Source organism: Plectropomus leopardus, chromosome 18, assembly GCF_026936395.1.
Source record: "Plectropomus leopardus strain MGB_pleo_1.0 chromosome 18, ASM2693639v1, whole genome shotgun sequence".
Taxonomy (NCBI): domain Eukaryota; kingdom Metazoa; phylum Chordata; class Actinopteri; order Perciformes; family Serranidae; genus Plectropomus; species Plectropomus leopardus.
In genome coordinates this window covers 31645850-31668000 of record NC_142193.1, presented here as the reverse complement: position 1 = coordinate 31668000, position 22151 = coordinate 31645850, and the positions used below count along the sequence as shown (strand labels likewise).

At 40.4% G+C, this 22151-nt stretch overlaps 2 protein-coding genes across 6 annotated transcripts in view; both read right to left on the bottom strand.

Annotated features, from left to right (window-relative positions):
* Window positions 1-5815, bottom strand: part of LOC121956683 (vesicle-fusing ATPase) — a 39893-nt gene extending 34078 nt beyond the window's left edge. The window contains exon 1 of one of the 3 annotated variants that reach the window (XM_088069318.1): window positions 5634-5815. In XM_088069318.1, the coding sequence (XP_087925444.1) occupies window positions 5634-5645 (12 nt within the window). In that variant the 5' untranslated portion in view covers window positions 5646-5815. The remainder of the gene's footprint in view (window positions 1-5633) is intronic. The other 2 variants (XM_088069319.1, XM_042505040.2) reach the window with 2 other exon arrangements.
* A 1781-nt stretch (window positions 5816-7596) lies between these two features.
* On the bottom strand, window positions 7597-20432 carry LOC121956877 (protein NLRC3-like). Of its 3 annotated transcripts, XM_088069308.1 has the most exons (14): window positions 20177-20432; window positions 18554-18635; window positions 18287-18448; window positions 17734-17850; window positions 17237-17314; window positions 16816-16932; window positions 14323-14401; window positions 13942-14170; window positions 11959-13756; window positions 11686-11859; window positions 10565-10738; window positions 10388-10434; window positions 8892-9100; window positions 7597-8739 (listed from the first exon to the last, which is right to left on the bottom strand). In XM_088069308.1, the coding sequence occupies exons 1-14, from the start codon at window positions 20181-20183 to the stop codon at window positions 8638-8640; spliced, it is 3375 nt and encodes a 1124-aa protein (XP_087925434.1). In that variant the 5' UTR covers window positions 20184-20432; the 3' UTR covers window positions 7597-8637. The 3 variants fall into 3 exon arrangements, with proteins under 3 accessions (XP_087925434.1, XP_087925432.1, XP_087925433.1); XM_088069306.1 differs by having other exon boundaries at window positions 7598-9100; window positions 20177-20430; XM_088069307.1 differs by lacking the exon at window positions 17237-17314 and having other exon boundaries at window positions 7598-9100; window positions 20177-20429.
* Window positions 20433-22151: the final 1719 nt, after the last annotated feature.

Below are 22151 nucleotides of genomic sequence, written 5' to 3'. Positions count from 1 at the left end.
ACAAACACATCCTGATCTTTTACATCCACTGTTTTTTGTTTTTTTACATCTACGTGTTAAACCGCTGCGTTGCATTATTATTAATATCTTATTGATTGCATGCAGTCAATATTAATAACTCATCATGCATGGGCAATAAAAACGAAGCTGGTGAAGGAGAACGGAGCAGGTTTTTGCAGAAAATGTTTCCTGTGCGTCCATAACGCACTCAAATGAATCCTGAAAATATCTGATTTAAGCTGTTTAAATTCTAGAAAAGACCTAAAGTTTAATACAAATGAAGCAGTGAGCGCTCAGTACAAAAAAACATAATAAAGACTGTGATGCAAAGTTTACAGAGGAGGGGGCTGGGTGGGGACTTCAATACAATATATCATGATATTTTGTTTGCTAATATGGTATCGATACACGGATGCCAAGTATTGACTTTTTTTAATGAAATAAAAAGTATTTTAAAGATAAATTTAATTAATTTAATATGTTTTGCGACATTTTGCTGCGATAAAAATGATTAATTTGTGACGTTTATGTAATTAGAAAAAAATGACAAAATTTTCCTTTGAGGACAGAATTTACAGCTGAATAAAGGTAATATATTGAAATAAATGTTATCGCAATACATAAAAAAAAATAATAATAAAATCACCAAAATATTTTATTATGACGTCAAATCTGAAACCCAAAAGTAATGGGAAGTAAGTATTTTTTTTTACTGATTACATTTTTAACAGGTAATTAGAATTTTATAATAATGCATTTTTAAGGAAACCCTCCAGCCCTGGTTAGTTTCATTTGAAAGCAGATTCATTCAAAATTTACAGCTTTCAAATGTTAAATTCATCCAGAAATCCTGTTCAGGTGGTTCAAGTGTTTCAGGGCTGTCACGTGACATTTTAGTGAAAAGTTTGATGTGGCACATTTTCCCCTCAGACTGTGATCATATTCAAAGCCTCAAAAAATAAGAAATGACCGAGCCGTCCTCTGAGACATGATGTGTCCCCTCTGCAGCCCTGAAGGCGCTCTGATGAACAGAGCACTCAGGTTTTTTAATAATTACCTAAAGAACTCCACCGGTCCATTCCCCATTTAAAAATGGACTTATGAAAACACGCAGTCCTTTAAGGCGGTATTGACCGAGCTCCCTCGGGGGTGATTCACGGATCAGCCAGCGGTCGGACTGCTACACCAAAGGCTGCTGATGTCGCCTGTCTGAGTCTGCAGCGAGAATAAACCTGCAGGTCAGCGCTGAAAAATCAGGTTTCATACACTTCTGCTTGTTTTTGGGCTTTTTGAACAGAACTATTAACCCTTTGAGACCTGGCTAACTTAACAAGAAACAGCCAAAAAATGAGAAAGAATTCCACTTAAAAAGAAATGAAACAAAAAAATTACCTAAGAATAAGCAAAAAAAGAAAAGTTAAAAAGCAAAAGAAAATGAATTTTAAAAAATATTTTAAAATGTATGTAGATTTTTTTTTTACATTAAATTAAAGTAATTATAAATATTGTTTTCAAATGAAATAAAAATAGATAAAAAATAGAATATCTGTATCTATATATATGTATATATTATTATTTTCTCTCTGCAGCACAATTTTATAATGAAATTATTACAATGATGAAAATAGTTTTCAGGACATTTTTCTTTTTTTTTGGAAAACTTTATAATAATCCTCTACTTCTTTTAGAAATAATTTTTAGGTATTTTTCTTGTCACATTTTACTGTTGTTTTTTATTTTTAATTTGTGCGGAAATTTCTTCCCAGGATGGCCACTGCGTTTTTCCCTACTTTAAAAAAAAAACAAACATGTCAGACCAAAGTGCTCAGGTTTTAAGGGGTTAAATGGCCTGTGAAAGGTGGATAAAACTCCACCTGATGATGCGCGTTGGCCCGAGCTGCACGTGCTCGTCTTCGTGTCTCACCTGCGAGCTCGACACGTGCACGGCTGCTCTGAGAGCCGATGAACGAGCTGCATGCTGAAATCTATCGAACCCAGCTGCACAAAGCGACACCCTCATTCACGAATGTAAATGATTTACATTCTCTCCCTTTGTGGTTCAACGTCATCAGCACAACCAGAAAATCCTGCTGAGTAATGCTACGGCTGTTAGCAGCTTGTATCATGACTCGGCAGGACCAGGGGGCTCATCCCAAATTCAAAAAACTGAAATAACATGTAGGAGAGAGGCAGACCCAGAGGATTATACTCTTAAACTACACCACAGTCCAGTCAAATTAAAAAGTAAAAATAAAATAGTCAGTAAAATGTGACAAGAAAATGATTTCTTTAAAGAAATAAAAATATATATAATAAAAAAATGAAAACAATATTTCTAATTACTAGGATTTTAATCTAAAAATGAGGTTACATAAAAATATAAGCATATATTTTCACAGTAAATTTCATCACTTTTTGGTGATTTTCTCCCTGTTTTTTTCTTATTTTTAGGTACTTTTCTTGTAACATTTTTACTAAATTCTTAATATTTTTTGGGCATGTCTTGTTAAGCTGACCAGGTCTCTAAGGGTTAAGGGGCGGAGAGAATTATTACAAAACTATCAGAAAAATAGGGAAAATGACCAGACCAGAAAATTATATTCATATTTACAATAATTATATTATATATAATATAGTATATATGTATAATAAACAATATTTCTTGCTCATTTTTGGGCCATGTATTCTTAAGTTGCTCGTTTTTTTTTTTTGCACCAAGTTTTTAAAAGAAATCAAACCAATTTCCACAAGATGAAGGTACTGTGAAGACCTGAGCACAAGATGTATTTAAAGAGTTTTCACTTCCTGCATTAAAATGACAGAGGAACGGCTCAGTGTGAGAGAGAAAAAAAACCCAATTTTTCAAAAAAGAAGCCTGTAGAGCATGTATGACTGTTTAAATAACAAAAAGAATATAGACAGATAATTGTATAAAATGTTTCTAAATTTATATCAGGAAAATGCCTCTCTGATGCAGATTCTTACAGGAAAAGATCTGCTTAAAATGAATCCAAATCTTGCATTTTATACAATCTTCCTGCAGGTATTATGAGTTAATATTTGGGTTAAATGTTCAGTTTATCAGCTGTTCTGTGCCGTTATTGTTACGCTTTGGATATAATATGAAATATCTTTTAAATATGTCACCTAGTGAGGGGTCATCAGTCTACTCAGCAATGAAAAGAGGGTCTGGAGCACAGATTTCCACCCTGAGTCTCCTCACATGTAGAAAATCTGTCTGCGGTGGGACTGCCTGCAGCGTGCACACTGATGATTTTGGCTCGACTTTTTCGCTTTCTGACAAAGATTTAAATGAAAAACATGAGCGTCATGTCTGTGGTGAATATGAGGCTCCACTCAGCAGCTTGTTAGTTCAGCACAGAGACGGAAACTCAAGCGTCAGAGTCAATTCACTGTTTTCTGAGCGGTTTGGGTGTCAGGCAGCTTCTTGCCTCTAAACAGTTACCAGGCAACCGTCACAGGCCGCAGGAAGTGGCTGCTTCCAGCCGAGAAATCAGTGGAGGATGAAGCACCTGAAAAGCCCAGCTTGAGTAAAAGAGCAGATATTTTACCAGAAAAGGACTTTGGTAAAAGTTAAAGCCGCCTGTTTGAATATTATTCGAGTGAGGACTCAATCTGACAAAAAATATCTCAATATCTCTGCCAAAATTTACCCACCCGTCCACGCCGTTTGAGGACATTTTCTTTTCTTTTTTTTCACATTATTTTCTTGTAACTTTCTGTATTTTTTTTTCTTCTAATTTTTGGTCCATGTCTGTTTGAGTTTCCTTTTTGACTTTTCTGCCCTTTTTTACCTCTAATTTCTTGCTAATTTTTGGGACATATCTTGTTAGGTTTTTTGTTTCTTTCACCCCATTATATTTATATTGATAATAACTTATATAATAAAATAAGTACATATATATATTTAATTTCAGCACTTTTTGAGAACATTTTTGTGTTTTGTTTTGAGTTTTTTGTTCATTTTCTGGTAAATCTTTTTTTTTAACTTTCTTAACTTCTTTTTTTTGCTCAATTTTGGTCCATGTCTTTTTAAGTTGCTTTTCGTCTTCTCCCCGTGTTTTTGAAAAAAATCAAACAAATTTTTCTCAAGTTTCAAAGGGTTATTATATATCAATCAAAATGAAAACTATGATGTTCAGGAGCTTCTATAAACCTGATGGAAAATATTAAGAATACATTACGCCATAAACTCTGCTGCTGTAGTGTATATGATATATTACCTCATACAATGAAAACCTCCAGCCATTTGCCACACCACACTGCACACATGTGAATACGGCGTATGCATGTATGTATATGCATTGTGCCATATTTTTCTAACCTCTTATTATTTAATTCTCCGAACATATGTATTATTTTATTCTTAATTTTCTCTTTGTACTTCTTTGCACCATGAACACGGACAGAAACGTATCTTAAATTCCTGTACGTTTGCATGTCAGAATTGACAATGAATGACTTCGACCTAAAAGAACAAATATGTCCACAAATATGTCAAACTGTACAACCAGTGCTGCTCCCAGAAGACCACAAACAAACTGGACTTACATATATATGGCGTGTGTATATATATCTGGTGTATATATATATACATGTTTGTGTATGATGTGTATATATATATACTGTATATGGTGTTTTTATTTTTTAACTGTTGAGTTTGGCACCTTGTTTGATACTATTTTGCACCTTGTTTTTTATTATATGGGACCTTGCTCTTTAATAATATATCTCACTGTTTATATTTTGGACTAATAAAGGATTATCTGATCTTAGCTGCTATGAATTTACTAAGTGTAATGCAAAGCTGCTTCCACTTTAAATATGATGATGCAGCAGATGCAGCAGCTGGCTGGCCCTCCTCTGACTCATTACAGGTTTATTTTAATGTTATTTTTTTAAATCAGCGGAGCCTTTCAGAATCGGCTCCGTGGCGTCACTCGGGCCTGCGACGAGACCGACACACATCAGGGCAGGTTGACACCGGCCACCTGACATCATCCTCTCTGTGCGCGGACAGGCTCTGCACTGAAATCCTGAAATCCGCACCGCAGCGCTCTGCTGCTGCTGCACAGCGCAAACAGCGCAAACGCACTGCAGCCAGGAGGCTCGGGCGCACTGTTTTCACCATCAAACGCACCCTGGCGTGTCTGGTTAGGACGATTGTGCACGATGTGTCGCGCTGTATGAGCACTCACAAACATCCGCTGTTTTTCGTTTTCAAATGAAAATCTCATAAAAGCTTCTCAGTGGCCGTTTTTCGTTGTTTTTTACGCAGCAGCGGCTCAAGGGCACGCAGAGCCCCGGATTACCCAGCGACAGCTCCTCAGAAAGCAGCGCTGGAAGCGTGACGCCGCAGCGGATCTGTGACATGACTCCTCCTGACACATGTGAGGGTGACAGAGCTGCAGCATCGCGTCAAATAAACAGCAGATTCTGCTCTCACGGTGACATTCAGCCCGTAAAAGACGCTCACGGTGCGAGAGGAAACGCTCCCGCGACATTTAACGCCATGTTTCCCCTCATCACTCAAACACAAACACCGGGATGTTGCATGTTTTTTTGGGCAAAAATAAACAAATCATATATATGTGTGTGTGTTTTTCTCTTACCCGGGCCGCCATCTTCACGGTCGCGGTGGATCAGGGCTGCAGCTCGGGTCAGTGATTCACGGGACGGCGGGGACGGTGAACGGGAAAAGGCTCGGTAGCTGATGGGTTTATAAGCTGCGGCGCACCTCGCTCTGATTGGCCGACTCAAGCGGAAGCGCTCCGATTAGCTCGCGTGCGGTTTGAGGAGGATCACCTCGCGTCTCTCGTGATCCTCCGCCGTGCAGTAACGGTCACGTGGCAGATGGACAACAGAAGACATGTGTGACAGAGCTGTGCGCGCGGGGTCGACGGTTAATGATGCGCAGTGGCACGTGCACACGCATTTGGCTGCTCTTTTTCATTCATTGACGTTTTTTTTAAAAAAAAAATTAATTTAATTATTTTAAATTAATTAAATTCTAGTTTAGTATATTCTTCTTCTTATTATTATTATTATTATTATTAGTAGTAGTAATAGTAGTATTATATCATTATTTTATTTATTATTTATTTTCATTTGTATAATATCTTATTCATCTCCCCCCTTTAATTTATAATTTATTTTCTCTTCTTTATTTACATTATTTGATTCTTCTTCTTGTTTTTCTTTATTATCATTATTACTACTAGTATTATTAGTATCAATGTTATTGTTATTTGTTATTGTCTCTTTTTTGCAGTGTATTTATTTCTCCATTCATTTCTGTATAATAATGCTGTGATTCTGCTTCTTGGAAATGTTGGCTCCCCCTGCTGGGATGCAGTGAGTGGTTTCAGGTGTGGACATAATTAATTACTGGTGTGAGATTTTCTTTGTGTTAGTGCTGGTGTACATGCTGAAGAAAGCCGTCTGGCCCGGAACATCCGCGTGGCAATAAAAATATTTAAACAAAAAAACAACTAAAACAACGACTGCTTTGATGTCATCACTGACGACTATTGTATAAAGACTGTAAATGGGATTAAGCTCATAAATCCGGAGGTATTTGCATTTCAAAACTAAAACTAAAACAAACAAACAAACAAAAATATTTATCGATAACATTTCTACTTACATTGATGACCCTTACCTGCCATTTCCGCCGTGATTTTAGGAAACAGCTTCTTTTGTTTTGGTGAGTATCGGCTTCAGCACCACGGACAGCGCCCCCTCCGTCTCCATGTGAAGAGCTCTGTCAATCTAAGAAGGAAAAACAGCAAAATAAAATACAAAAAATGAATATGAAATGGCCAATGAAACAGGACATTATCAACAGCTAAACACGCTAAACATGGGAAAAAGGCAATTAGCAAATAAAGAAAAATGACCCAAAACATGGCAAAAAAATAGTACAAAGTATTAGAAAATTACCTGAAAATAAGTTTAAAAAATAAATAATTAAAAACAAAACAAGGTAAAAAAAAAAAAAAAAAAGGGCAAACAAGATCTGTAAAAAGTGCTTAAGAAATTGCAAAAATGCTGTAGCATAAAATTCAATATGGACTGATGATATATATATATACAGTATATATATATTACCATAGCTTTTCCTCAACTAGACATTTCCCCAGCTTTAAAAAAAATGCATTTCTAATGATTCCATTAATTACTTACAGTTTGAGGAACATTTCTATGCCTGTCCCAAAGATACGCTTGCTTGATGAGTTCAGTTACTTGAGCACATAATAGCTCGGGCGAGTAATCAATGTTTTATGGTAGATGTAAAACAGCTGTCAAGTTACAATAGCAAAGACGCTCGAATACCTTTGTAACATTTCTAAAATAGCTGATTATTGATGCAAAAGACAGTAAATTGTTTATTTTTTTAATGTTATTATTATTATTATTTTTTTATTACTGTTAATGTTGTTGTGTTTTCTAAATTTAATTCAATTTTATGACTTGGGATATCGCACTGGGACTATAATACATCAGATTTGATTTTTTTTGGGATGAGATAAGGGTAATCTACGGTGTGCTGGGTGGGTGTATGTGTTTTGCTTTAGGGTAATATGTATGTGTTTGTATGTCATGTATCGGTGACAGCAGCCTGATCGAACCCCTTCAGCACCACGGAGAGCACCACTAACACTGCACAGAGCGACCAGATCAACAAACACACCGATTTTTACATTTGCATCTGCTTTTTCTCTGCAAAAAAACTTTATTCAACACTCAAAAAGTAAAATCTTTGGCATGCATAAGGATTACTTAGAAATGGTAATTATCAGCATTTTAAATACAAGTAACTTAGAACTTCAATATAATAAGTTTAATTTCTTTCGTGTATAATCACTTGAAAATAACAAAAAAAAAAAATTGCATTTATTACCTTAAAATGAGCCCCTTAGCATCAAGAGCATTGGAAAATCTGATTTTTTTTTTTTACACGAATCTGGAATTTAGCTCCCGGTAAAAACCTCCTGGACACATCAGCATGTGGTGGGTGAGCCGCCCGTCTCCGACATGCCAAACATCATAGAGGAAACTCTGATTTGTAACATGAAACAGCTTTATTGAGTGTTTTTATTGGTTTTAATCAAACTGGCCTGGTTGTTTTGGAGAGGAAGAGACCTCTGTGGATAATTCAGCTCCTGGTAACAATTAACACTTAAGGAATTCTAATCAGGAGAAGTTTCAGCAGACTGAAATCTGCAGTTCTCCCAGCTAGATATCACTTAATCTTTCTAAATATTGCAAAGTGCTTCTTTAAAGTGATTAAATGAACTGAAGCTGGCTCACAAGATAAAAAGTAAAGATGTACTAGAGGTTGTTTAACAATAAAATTTAAAAATATAGAAGAAATTACTCAAAATAGTTGATTCTTTTTCAGTGGATGCACACTTTGCCATTTAGTTTCTCTAGTTAAAGCGTTAAACTGTTGACAATCAAAGAGATGAAATCAGAGTGTGTGATGGTGAACAGAGTGACCTTTGAGCTTCAGTCAGCAGTGTCTCTGTCCACAGGAGACACTCTCAGACCTGCAGAGGACACAGAGACACTGAGGAACCAGGTAAGCAAACCATAAACCCAGGATAAAGAGGTTCAGTGAACGTTGTGTTGAAGGTGTGGAGGTGGATCAGTTTGCCAGAGGAGACTTTGAAGAAGGACAGAGAGCCAGCAGGATAGTCCACATACACTGCTACTCTGTGAGAGACAGAGGACGAGAGGCATGTTTTTTGTTTGTCGTGCCAGACAGAGTAACCATCATCATCACAACACCACAGACTCCAGGATTGATCATTCCATCCAAACCAGCAGTCTTTAGTGCGTCCTCTCCTGATTCGTCTGTAACTCACTGATATTTCAACTCTTTCTCGCCACTTCACCTCCCAGTAACAGCGACCAGTCAGACCAGTTCTACACAGCAGCTGAGGCCAGTAGTCAAATCTGTCTAGATGATCAGGATATGGCTGATCCTCTTTCACACGAGTCACCTTCCTGTTGTTGTTGGACAGTTTGAGGTTTCTGTTCATTGTGTTTGTGTCCAGTTCCAGTTCACAGACGTCTGATGGAGACAAAGAGACACCAAACAGCTGCAGGTTATCATCTGCTGATTCAACCCAGTCTCACTCTGAAGTCGTCACATGGTGATGGACGGACAGTGACCGTCCACGTCAACCTATAACGGGTTAGGTATCCCTGCCACGTCCAGCTTTGACATTCTGAGCTCAGAGTAAGAACGGGATGCGTAATATTAAGGAGCACGTATGTGTTTAGAGGGGGGTCGGTGGGGAGGTGGACGGGCCACTCAAACAACTAACTTTCCTGCGGGACACTGAAGAACGTGTCCTGTGTTGATGCGTGTGCGCCTTTGTGCTCAAGGGCACTTAACACCATCCAGCCCCTCCTGCTACACGACAAGATGACGAGCATGCAAGTCGACCACACCGCGTGACCTGGATCATAGACTATCTAACTGGCAGACTACAATTTTTAAGGTTGGGAGTTTTTCCAAGACAGTGACCAGCAGCACTGGAGCACCTCGGGAGACTGTGCTGCCCCCTCTGTGGTGGACCAGAGAACTCGGTCCAGACTTTAGGCAGCATTGGACAATGCCAATCACCCTCTGCACACGGCCATCACACAGCAGAGGAGCATGTTCAGTGGCAGGCTGCAGTCACAGAGCTGCTCCACAGAAAGGCTCAGAAAGTCCTTTTTCCCCCGGGCCATCAGACTTTACAACTCCTCTGTCAGGAGGGGAGGGGGAGGAGGGAAGTTGTGGGCAATTAACCAAATGACTGATGGGGGGCTGGGAGTCTAACTGCATCCTACTATTTTACTGCAGAACAAAGCATTTCTTAATCATCTGCTTTATAAAACTCCTCTATAATACCAATGGTAAATGGACCTGCACTTGTATAGCTCCATTCTGGTCTTCCAACCACTCAAAGCGCTTATACACTACTTGTTACATTCACCCTTACACACACATTTGGGAGCAATTTAGGGTTCAGTATCTCACTTAAGGATACTTTGACATGTTGACCTGAGGAGCCGGAAGTTCAACTGCCGATCTAAAGATTAGTGGATGACCTGCTCTTCCACAGCTGTGCAGGGACAGTCAAAGGAAACAAAGGCAGCTCTCTGTTGGTTCGACTGTAAACTAAACACATTGATTAGTTCTGTTGAAACAGAAAGTTGTTCAGTTTGTTGTTTTGTGGATTTTCAGTTGACTGAATTCAAACATCTTTTCAGCCACGCTAACAGAACAGGGGCTGAATCTTCACTGAAACTAAGCATCAGGTGTAACCTGCAGCCGAGTTCTCATGAATGAAAATTAAAACACACTCACACTTCTTCACACCAGGTATCAGTCTGTGCGGTCCACCATGGTCCAACCTGCAGGACGAGACAAAGACTCAAACACCTTCATTCAGATCCTCCGTTAAACACGACCTACAGGTCACCAGAGACACAGTGTCCAGTCTGTCTGTCCATACCTCAGAGTGTCCAGTCTGTCTGTCCATACCTGAGAGTGTCCAGTCTCCAGAGTGGATCCTTCAGTCCAGCAGACAGCAGTCTGTCTCCTAAGACTCCTGGATAATTGTAGCGCAGGTCCAGCTCTCTCAGATGGGACGGGTTGGAGCTCAGAGCTGAGGCCAGAGACGAACAGCCTCTCTCTGAGACCTGACAGCCTGCGAGACTGAAAACACAAACACACATGCACACAGTCAGCATTAGTCACAACTGTATATTAATGACTGTTTTCCCAAATATACACTAATTTCAGTAACTTAATGCAGCGGCGATTACTCAATTTTAAAACCTCCCCCTCTGATGATCTCGGATTACTACAAGTATTTTAAGGTCTTGGTCAAGAGCAAAAGTAGAAGTAAAAGGCTCATTCAGCAACAGGAGATCAGAGACTGCTCCGCACACATCTTCACAGAGACATGGTTAACCCTTAATATCCCGGATCAAGTTATTGCACTGGATGGGCAGACCATGTTCAGAGCCGACAGGACACAAGACACTGAGACAAAGTCAAAAACTGCACTGAAGGAATCGTATGATGCCATCAGCAGCAACATGTCCAAGCAACTGGATGATATTTTCATAGGAGCTGGTGATTTTAAATCAACTCATCTTTAAAGTCCAAAGATGTAGCAGGAACAAAGATAAAGTGTAATTTTGTACGTTGTACTTATTTGCTGTGAACCAAGACACTTTACTGGTTACATGCTCCTCAATCAGTTAACCCCTTCAGAACAATATTGTGTGACATTTAAGACAGGATCATAAAAATGTTTAATATGAGTTGTTACTCAGGTGCAGCTCTCTTAGACTAGAGAACTAGACACTGACACCTGAAGACAGAGCTCCACAGCTGCTCCCTGTAAACAGACAGCTACTAAACCAAAAGGACTCAAATGTACAGAGGCTGTGTCCTTGCCGCAGCAGCCGTGGATTTGACTCCAGCCTTGACCTTTTACTGCATGTCAACCCCTCTCTCTACCCTTTTCACACTTAGTCTGGCCTACCAATTAAAGGCAAAAAGGTGAAAAAAGATGAGTTCAATAATGAGTTCATAAAGGAAATAAGAGTTCATAAGGGTCAACATTTTACAAAGATAAACGACCATAAACTCACTTGAGAGTTTCCAGACTGCAGTTTGGACTCTGCAGTCCATCACATAGCAGTTTCACTCCTGAGTCCTGCAGGTCGTTGTTACTCAGGTCCAGGTGTCTCAGACTAGAGGACTGGGAGCTGAGAACCGAAGACAAAGCTTCACAGCTTCTCTCTGAGAGCTTACAGCCACTCAGCCTGGAGAGGAGTCAAAAAAACATAATAAACAATTACAAATATTTTTGCATTTGAATAAAGGAAAACACATTTAATCTGAATGGTTATGTGTCCACCTACAGAGCTTTGTTGGAGGCTTTGACCACTGGCAGCAGCCTCAGAAGAGCCTCCTCTGAAGCAAAGTATTTCTTCAGGTCAAACACGTCCAGATCTGTTTCTGTTGACAGTAAGATGAAGACCAGAGCTGACCACTGAGCAGAAGACAGTTTATCTTTGTAAAGTTGTCCTGATTTCAGGTACTGTCGGATGTCCTCTACCAGAGAACGATCATTCAGTTCATTCAGACAGTGGAACAGATTGATGCATTTCTCTGGAGACAGATTCTCATTGATTTTCTCCTTGATGTACTCGACTGTTTTCTGATTCGTCTGTACGCTGCTTCCTGTCTGTGTCAGCAGACCTTGTAGGTGTTTCTGATTGGTTTTAAGAGAAAGACCCAGCAGGAAGCGGAGGAATAAGTCCAGGTGTCCATTTGGACTCTGTAAGGTCTTGTCCACAGCACTCTGGTAAAAACATTTTGTTTTGCCTCTTAATACTTCAGATAGTCGGGACTTTGTTTGTTGTTCTTCCATCAGATTGACTCCAGAGTTGATGAAGGTCAGATGGACATGAAGAGCAGCCAGAAACTCCTGAACACTCAGATGGATGAAGCAGAAGACCTTGTCCTGGTACAGTCCTCTCTCCTCTTTAAAGACCTGTGTGAACACTCCTGAGTACACTGAGGCTGCTCTGATATCGATGCCACACTCTGTCAGGTCGGACTCGTAGAAGATCAGGTTTCCTTTCTGCAGCTGCTCAAAAGCCAGTTTTCCCAGAGACTCCATCATCTTTCTGCTCTCTGGACTCCAGTGTGGATCTGTCTCAGCTCTTCTGTCATACTTGACGTTCTTCAGTTTGGTTTGAACCACCAGAAAGTGGATGTACATCTCAGTCAGGGTCTTGGGCAGCTGTCCTCCCTTTCTGGTCTCCAACATGTCCTCCAGGACTGTAGCAGTGATCCAGCAGAAAACTGGGATGTGGCACATGATGTGGAGGCTTCGGGAAGTCTTGATGTGGGAGATGATCCTGCTGAACTGCTCCTCCTCTCTGAACCTCCTCATGAAGTACTCCTCCTTCTGTGGGTCGGTGAACCCTCTGACCTCTGTCACCATGTCAACACACTCAGGAGGGATCTGATTGGCTGCTGCAGGTCGTGTGGTTATCCAGAGGCGAGCGGAGGGAAGCAGTTTCCCCCTGATGAGGTTTGTCAGCAGCACATCCACTGAGGTGGACTCTGTGACGTCAGTCAGGATCTCGTTGTTGTGGAAGTTCAGAGGAAGTCGACACTCATCCAGACCGTCAAAGATGAAGACGACCTGGAAGTCTTCAAACCTGCAGATTCCTGCTTCTTTGGTTTCAGTAAAGAAGTGATGAACAAGCTCCACCAAGCTGTACTTTTTCTCTTTCAGCACATTCAGCTCTCTGAACGTGAATGGAAATGTGAACTGGATGTCCCGGTTGGCTTTGTCTTCAGCCCAGTCCAGAGTGAACTTCTGTGTTAGCACCGTTTTCCCGATGCCAGCCACTCCCTTTGTCATCACTGTTCTGATCGGTTCGTCTCGTCCAGGTGAGCCTTTAAAGACGTCTTCTTGTCTGATGGTTGTTTCTGGTCTGTCTGGTTTCCTGGATGCTGTTTCTATCTGTCTGACCTCATGTTCATTATTGACCTCTGCAGTCCCTCCCTCTGTGATGTAGAGCTCTGTGTAGATCTGATTCAGGAGAGTCGGGTTTCCTGCTTTAGTGATCCCCTCAAACACACACTGGAACTTCTTCTGCAGGCTAGACTTGAATTTATGTCTGCACAGTGGAGCAACAGTTCCTGAAACAACAAAGAACAAATGAAATCAGTGAGTGGATCTATAGTTTTTTTATCCATCAGTTTTAGTTAGCTCATCAGAGACGAATAAAGAGCCTCTGATCTGATGCAGAGCTTGAAATGTAAACGTCTCCCATGTTGCCTCCATTTCCTGTTTCTATCATGTTAAATCTGTAAAATCCTCTTACGTCGCTCCAGACGGTCAGCCAGCTCCTCCTGCTTTAATTTCCTCAGGAAGTTCAGTGTGATCTTCAGAAATGCCTCTCTGCTGCCTCTCCTCAGCTCTTCATCATCACTGTCCAGCACCTCCTTATCCTCCGTCTGATTCCCGAAACTCTCTGGGTAATCTGGACACAGACCTTTCTGGAACATCTTCAGCTCGTTCTTCACAAAAGTAACAATGTTCTCTTCCAGCACCTGAAACGGGATATTACATGAATGACACAATACCATAGAACCAAACATCAAATCTGTGGTGGACTGAGCAACAATCAACTGGTCTTAAAGTGCAGCATGGAGATGACAGACAACAGAATAGATGTGTAAGTAGTTGCTGTACATGTACAGACCACAAATATGGAGTCCAGGTGTGTCTGATGTGGCTGGGCAGAGTGACCACTGGGATCCTCTGAGCACTCCTGATCCACTCTGTGGGGGAATCATGAAAAATAAGAATTCATTTATAATATACCCAACACCGATATCAATACATCCAGGTTTTATGCAAAATTATACAAAGTTCTTCCCAAAATACAAAATCCTTTGTTTTCTAAGGGTGCTGTGGTGGCTTGAGGAATTTGTAAGACTGAGTTTACTTAGCAGAGTTTAAGTTGAATGGGTGGTAATCTGCTGGTTCAGCTGACAGCCTATCAAAGGGGACTACGATGAATGAAAGGGTCAAACCTGACAACCCTTGAGAGATGCAGGGAGTGGGAGGGCAGCCAACAGTTAGTACAAAAAAGTACTAAATTGTGATCCAACGAAATGAGCAGAGAAACATGCAGAGTGTGGGGCTTTAGTTTAGTGACTGTGAGAGCAGTTGAGTTTACGTTGGTAGGCAGATCAAGAGAGGATAACACTACCCCAGAAGACGACAAGAGAGCACTCCTGGACTTGGTCCTTGGACATCGTGTTCTTTTTTTGGCATTGGCATTTAGATTTAAAACTTTTTGTTTTTCGTAAGGGACCTTTTTAGGTAATTGATCGATCCATCCATTGTTGTCCGCTTATCTGAGCAAAACACTCCAGATGTCTCTCTCCCCAGCAATGCTCTGCAGATCTATCTGGCTGACCTCGAGGTGTTCCTGGGCTAGACAAGAGATATAATCCCTCCAACGCGTTCTGGGTCTGCCCCAGGGCCTCCTACCAGTAGGACATGCCCAGAACACCTCTCAATGGAGGTGCCCAGGATGCATCCTCATCAGATGCCTGAACCACCTGAACTGGCCCCTTTCAACACCAAGGAACAGTGACTCTACTACGAGCTCCCCCAGATGTCTGAGCTCCTCACCCTATCTCTAAGGCATAGCCTTAGAGATACCCTACAGAGGAAACTTATTACGGCCACTTGTATCTGTGATCTCATTCTTTCAGTCGCTTCGCAGAGCTCATGACCATAGGTGAGGGTCGGAATATGGATGGATGGTAAATCGAGAGCTTTGCCCTCAGCTCCTTCTTCACCATGACAGTCTGACGCATCACTTGGATGCTGCACCAAACCGCCTGTCCATCTCATGCTGCATTCTACCTTCACTTGTGAACAAGTCCCGAGATACTTGAACTCCTTCACTTGGGGCTGGAACTCCCTCCCCACACAGAGGAGGTAATCCACCGATTTCCAGCAGAGAACTATGGCCTTAGATTTGGAGGTGCTGACTCTCATCCTGACTGCTTCACATTTGGCTGGAAACCGCCCCAGTGCACACTGGAGGTCATGGTGTGATGAAGCCAAAAGAACCACATCATCTGCAAAGAGCAGAGATGCAATTCTGAGGTCCCCAAACCGTACCCTTTCATCCCCCCAGCTGTACCTTAAGATCCCATCCATGATCATCACAAACAGAATCAGAGACAAGGGTCAACCCTGGTGGGGGCCAACACCCACCGGAAACGTCTTTGACTTTACACTGATTATGCAGATACAGCTCTCACTTTGGTCATACAGGGAAGGGATGGGTCAGCGAGGTGAACAGCAGGGGACTTTCTAAGTGCAGGTGTTTTGTTTAGCATTTCAAAACATGTATTCCTGTAAGTCTGCGTTCTAATGTACGTGGCTTCCTGCTTGAAAACGTCTCAGTCTATTGTATCAAAAACAGTCCTGGAGTGCGGGGTGGCACCCTCTGGCCAACACGATCTGCTTCAGAACTGGTTTGGTCACTTTTACCTGTGGCCTGTATGCTGACTTTAGCATAACTGTATCATGGTCGGAGATTTCAATGTGGGTGAGGCAGCCTTATGTGCTCGTTTGTTGTGAAAACAAGACAAATGTTTGTTATTCCCTTATTTTGGAAAATCTATGTATTTGTTTAGCTTGTGTTACACGGTCTTTAGGTTGGCATGGTTAAAATCCCCAGAAAGAAAGAGAAATCCTCCTGTGGCACTTGATGATCATAAAGTCCATCAGCACTTAACAGTGTTTAGAAACCATGATAGCATGCTGATCCCCGGCATCACTGATGTAAACACACACTCCATTGCTCCAGGTCTCCAGCTGTACGCCAGACTCTGGGACGTTGGTACAAAGCCAGGGCCCGGCGAAAATTGGCGAGTAGAATGGATAGCAACGGCGGCCTGTAAACCTCCATGGTTGTCTCGCTTATGCTTCCTGTGGAGCTTCCTTTCCATTATGAAACAGTATTCTAGTTCAGAAGTTAAAAAGCGTAATTTACACTTTTAACTTTTCGTTGATTATTTGTTAACTTTGAAACTGAGGCTGCTGCAAAGTGAGCTGACCTGACACATGCCTTCACCGTCCATTAAAAAACGTTTTAAAAACATTTAAGATCTAGAGATTTCACAGCTGAGAGTCTGAACATAACACATCATCAGTTTGAAGTCCTCACCTTTGACCTACAGAGTGCGGTCTGTCTTTGAAGAATAAAGGAGGATCCTTGGACCGGTTGCTCATCATAGACACACGGCTGGGTTCAGGTTCAGGTGAGTCTGATCTCAGCTGTCTCCTGATAGACAGAAATTTATGACAGTTCAAAAACTTCAAAAAATTTACTTAAAAAAGTTGTTGTTATTATTATTAGAAACATGTAAAAAGGTGCACGACAATGCTGCTGAAATACCTTTCAATTTCACTATTTAAATTGCTGTAGTTGTAAAAAATTACAGGAAACTTTTGTTTTTTCATAGAATTATTCAATATATCACCGTCCAAAAGAAAAAATGTTTTAAAAACATTTAAGATTTAGAGATTTCACAGCTGGGAGTCTGAACATAACACATTCTGTTTTATCATCAGTTTGAAGTCCTCACCTTTGACCTACAGAGTGCGGTCTGTCTTTGAAGAATAAAGGAGGATCCTTGGACCGGTCGCTCATCATAGACACACAGCTGGGTACAAAAAAAAAAAAAATTTACTTAAAAACGTTGTGGAATAAATCTAATTTGAAGTGGTTCAATAAAGGGCAGGGCAAAAAGAGATAAACACATGGATCAATAGTGCTTTGTTATTGGTTAAAGAAAACGCTGCTTGTTCTCATTCATCATTGATGAAGACAAAGCTCTAGTAAAAGTCTTTTTTTTAACATAATTAGAAAACGTGAAAAAGTGCACAAGAATGCTGCTGAAATACCTTTAAATTTCACTATTTAAACAGCTGTAGTCCTAAAAAATTACAGGAAACTTTTGTTTTTTCATAGAATTATTCAATATATCACCGTCCAATAAAAAACATTTTAAAAACATTTAAGATTTAGAGATTTCACAGCTGGGAGTCTGAACATAACACATCATCAGTTTGAAGTCCTCACCTTTGACCTACAGAGTGCGGTCTGTCTTTGAAGAATACAGGAGGATCCTTGGACCGGCTGCTCATCATAGACACACAGCTGGGTTCAGGTTCAGGTGAGTCTGATCTCCGTTGTCTCCTGATAGACAGAAATTTATGACAGTTTAAAAACTTCAAAAATTTACTTAAAAACTGCAATAAATCCAATTTAAAGTGGTTCAATAAAGGGCAGGGCAAAAAGAGATAAACACATGGATCAATAGTGCTTTGTTATTGGTTAAAGAAAACGCTGCTTGTTCTCATTCATCATTGATGAAGACAAAGCTCTACTAAAAGTCCTTTTTAAACATAATTAGAAAACGTGAAAAAGTGCACAAGAATGCTGCTGAAATACCTTTAAATTTCACTATTTAAATGGCTGTAGTCGTAAAAAATTACAGGAAACTTTTGTTATTTCGTAGAATTATTCGTTTTATCACCGTCCAAAAGAAAAAAATGTTTTAAAAACATTTAAGATTTAGAGATTTCACAGCTGAGAGTCTGAACATAACACATCATCAGTTTGAAGTCCTCACCTTTGACCTACAGAGTGCGGTCTGTCTTTGAAGAACAAAGGAGGATCCTTGGACCGGTTGCTCATCATAGACACACAGCTGGGTTCAGGTTCAGGTTCAGGTTCAGGTTCAGGTTCAGGTTCAGGTTCAGGTTCAGGTGAGTCTGGTCTCAGCTGCTCTGGGCTTTAGTACAACACACACAGAGTGTGAATCATGACTGTGGAGTGAGCTGAGTGCAGATCTCTGACATGGAGAAGAATCGTGGACCGTTAAAGACGATCTTGTTACCTCTGAACTTTGGTGTGTCTGGTTTTTGGGAGAGGGACTTCCTCCCCAGTGTCCTCACAGTGATCCATAGAGGAGTCCACACCTTCACAACAACAACAAACAAACAACAAACTCAACAACCTGCAGAAAGCTCACACATTATTTCACATGAGTGAATTCAAATATCTTGTGGTGCTCATTAATTCAAACCTTTCATTTAAGTCACATGGTAAAAGAATTTAATCTTTTAATCTTGCAAATTTTTGATTAATTAGAAATCCCATGTCTACAAAGTAGGCCTGGACGATAAAACGATAACGATATCATTCACGAAAAATAACTTTTCCTCGATTGAAATATGAGACGTAGTCGATAGAATGTCGATAGTCATGTTTTGACAGACAACACGAACAGCCAATGATAATAAGAATAGCGCCGCGGAGAACCAAATGCAGTGAAGGACTTTGACTGTCAAACAGCTGAGTGTTTGACAGCCACAGCGCTGAAACAGACACATTTGCAGAGGTGAAAGTGACTTCTTTAGACTCTACATACGACTTTGTGTTAGTTTCAGCTTTAATCAGACTTTGGATGAATTATTTAGAAACACCAGGACACATCGCTCCGTGTCTCATCCGGCCACTCGCGCTGAGCTCTCATTATTATTACCAGGGGCAGATGTAATGTTTTGGGGGCCCGGGGCCACAAGCACATGAGCTTATTTTCAGCCTTTCTCTAACTGTGAATGTCGGCAGGCTGTTGGCAGCTATAGGAGAAGTAGACCGACTCAAAAGTTTTTAACTCCTGAGTAAAATGATTAATAGCACAGAAGTTTGACAGAAGCTGAAGTCAGAGTCCTGCAGTCAGGAGAGGTTGGCCTATTATCAGCACAACGTGCTTAAATCTACCTGAAGTTTCTTAAATATGGAGCTTTAAATCTTTATATAATGCAGGGAAGTTTAATAAATAGCAATAATTAGTTGAATACCCCTGCTGTAAACCATCTTCAAGGTGATAACACAATTATCTTCATGGGTCATCAGACCGATTATTGATGATTAATTAACAGCTCTCACATTTAAACAGACTTTTCAAATTACTGCACAATTCAGGATAAAAAAAATCATGAACAGGGAAATGATGGCTTAAATGCAAGCCGCAGCCTGCTCCAACGCAGACATGTCTGCAGCCCACTTCAGCGCGGACATGTCTGACAGGCTCCAAGTCTTTGAATCTGTACGCTCTTTGTCTCTGCTCTTTTGCTTTTCTGTTTCGTGGGAAGCTTTTTGCAACACCTCAGCCGGAGGACTACAGATAAAAAAAATAGCCTCCTGGTTAATTCTGGCACTTTTATACCTGGTTTATTTATTAATTTGCACTATCCCCTTTAAATAAACTAAATCTTACCTAACCTAATCATTCCTCGCAGTCACATGACAATCACAGAGAGCTCAGACTGGAGGAAACCTACGAATTCACCACAACATTAAATACAGTCATGTAATAGTTTCAGAGACTTTCCACCTTCAGCTGTCCAGGAAACTCTGAGAGCAACGTCATCACGCAATCATCTTTAACATCATTTTCTCTCAGACATCAATTCAAATCAGTTACGTTATCTCAAACAATCACAGCTCCACTTACTGAACATTCACGAGCTTTATCCGTGTGCAGCTCTCCTCTGTCCTCAGCAGGTCTGTGCTTCGCTTCGACCTCAACGTCCATCAGACAGAGTGACTGTTTCTCATCCCACACAGTATTTATGTCCTGAACTCGCTGTAAAAACATGCAGTCTAACCAGCTGGACTGAAACTTAATGTGAGCTGCGGTCATGGATCAAATATTTCCATAAACACATCCTCACAGCTCCGAGAGTCCTCCAGGATCAAAATCTGCAACTGTGGAAAAAAACCAAAACCAAAACATTACAACAGACTTGCTTTGACAACAGAATGAATTCACCAGATAGTTTAGAGCAGCGATATATAACTTACAGGCAAATCTGGCCCCTGATAGGGTGCCAGGTGGCCCCCAAACCATTTTCTAATTGACAATAAAAATAAAGTGATTCAGACAGGAATTGTTGTTGTACTTTTAGTATCCATCAGGTGCCAGAGTGCATAAAACAGCATCGAAATAGATCCCTCACACCCCCTGACAGAGGTCCTAAGCAAAGACACTAAAGTCCTAAAATCCCAGAAATGTCCTAAAATCCCAGAAATGTCCTAAAATCTGAGAAACATACTTAAATCCTAGAATTGTGCTAAAATCCTAGAAATGTTCAAAAATCCGGAAACTAGAAAAACACGTTTCCTTGAGTTTAAAGTGGTAAGTGAGATGTGTGTGTTATGAGTTTTAATTAGGTTACTTACCGTAATAATTCCTGAATTGCTGGAAAGTGTCGGCCTTCCCTCCTTAAACACGGTGCAGAAACACGTCCGGAAAAGTCACATTTGGCAGCTCCTTAAAATCGCTCGAGACTCCTCGTGTTCACGCGTTAAATTCCTTTCAGTTTTCAAAGTAGCTCCTTCATTTCCTTTTTCAGCTTCTCTCCGTATGCTGGTTGGTGTATGCATATATATATATTTTTTTTTCGTATTGTTGTTTTTTGTTTTGTTTTGGGGTTTTGGGTTTTTTTTTCAAATGATCTAGTATTTTTACAGTTACTTTTATGTTGTCATTTAAATTTCTGTCTGTTGATGTTTTTGTTGCTTTCTTCCTTATAGCCTAAAATTGTGACATTTTAACCTTTTCTTTTGGGTTGAGGCTTAAACTCCCAGAAGGTAACTAAGATAAATAAATAATCAATACATTTCTTGAAATTTTGTTTATCAGGTCACTCTTGTCAACACAGAAGGAAAAAGGACACAAAGAACTACAATGAAACAGAAAAGGTGAAATCATGATAAAGGTAAAACACAAAATGGAAAAAATAAAGAAAAAACACACGCATATATATTTCTGTTATTAGTTTGCCATCACTTTTACGTTGTCATGTAAATTTATATGTGTTTTTTTGCAGCCTAACATTGTGAAATTTTAACTTTTTCTTTTGGTTTGCACTGTTTACTGTGTTATTTTTTAATGTTGTGTATCTGTAAATTCTTAAAAAGAAAAACCCAAAAACCTTTTGGCTGCTCCTGGCGCCTCTAAATCCCCGTGAATGTGACAGCTGCTGCTCTCAGAGGGACACTGTTGGACTTTAAACCAGCTGTGTGTCCTCACAGTGTCCTCAGTGTGTGCAGACAAACTGCAGTCAACTTACCGCAGAGTCTTCCTCCTCATGTCTCAGCTCTCCTCCTGTTTCCTCATGTCTCCTCGTGTCTCCTTGTGTCTCCTTGTGTCTTCTCGTGTCTTCTAACGTGTCCTCCGGGCCACTAATGTCTCCTCAAACGTCCACGCTGCTCTCGCGCTGTTACTCGAAAAACTACTTCCGCGTTTTTGAATTCCCGCCCTCACGGACCCAAAGAGTAAAGAAGTGGATCAAGAGAGATATCCGTCCCTTTTTGTCTCTTTGTCAAACTCGGATCAAACCCTCAAACACCAAGTGTTAATATACATATGAATATAAACCAAGATTATGTCACTGCATGATCTATTTCTCTCCTAAAATGTTTCC

What these genes read in the sequence shown, in the direction of transcription:
- LOC121956877 (XM_088069306.1), bottom strand. An exon ending in CCGCACTCTGTAGGTCAAAG is followed by an intron (nt 16,933 to 17,236) that starts GTGAGGACTTCA and finishes TCTGTCTATCAG; the next exon opens with GAGACAGCTGAGATCAGACT. An exon ending in ACCTGGACTCCATATTTGTG is followed by an intron (nt 14,171 to 14,322) that starts GTCTGTACATGT and finishes ATCCCGTTTCAG; the next exon opens with GTGCTGGAAGAGAACATTGT.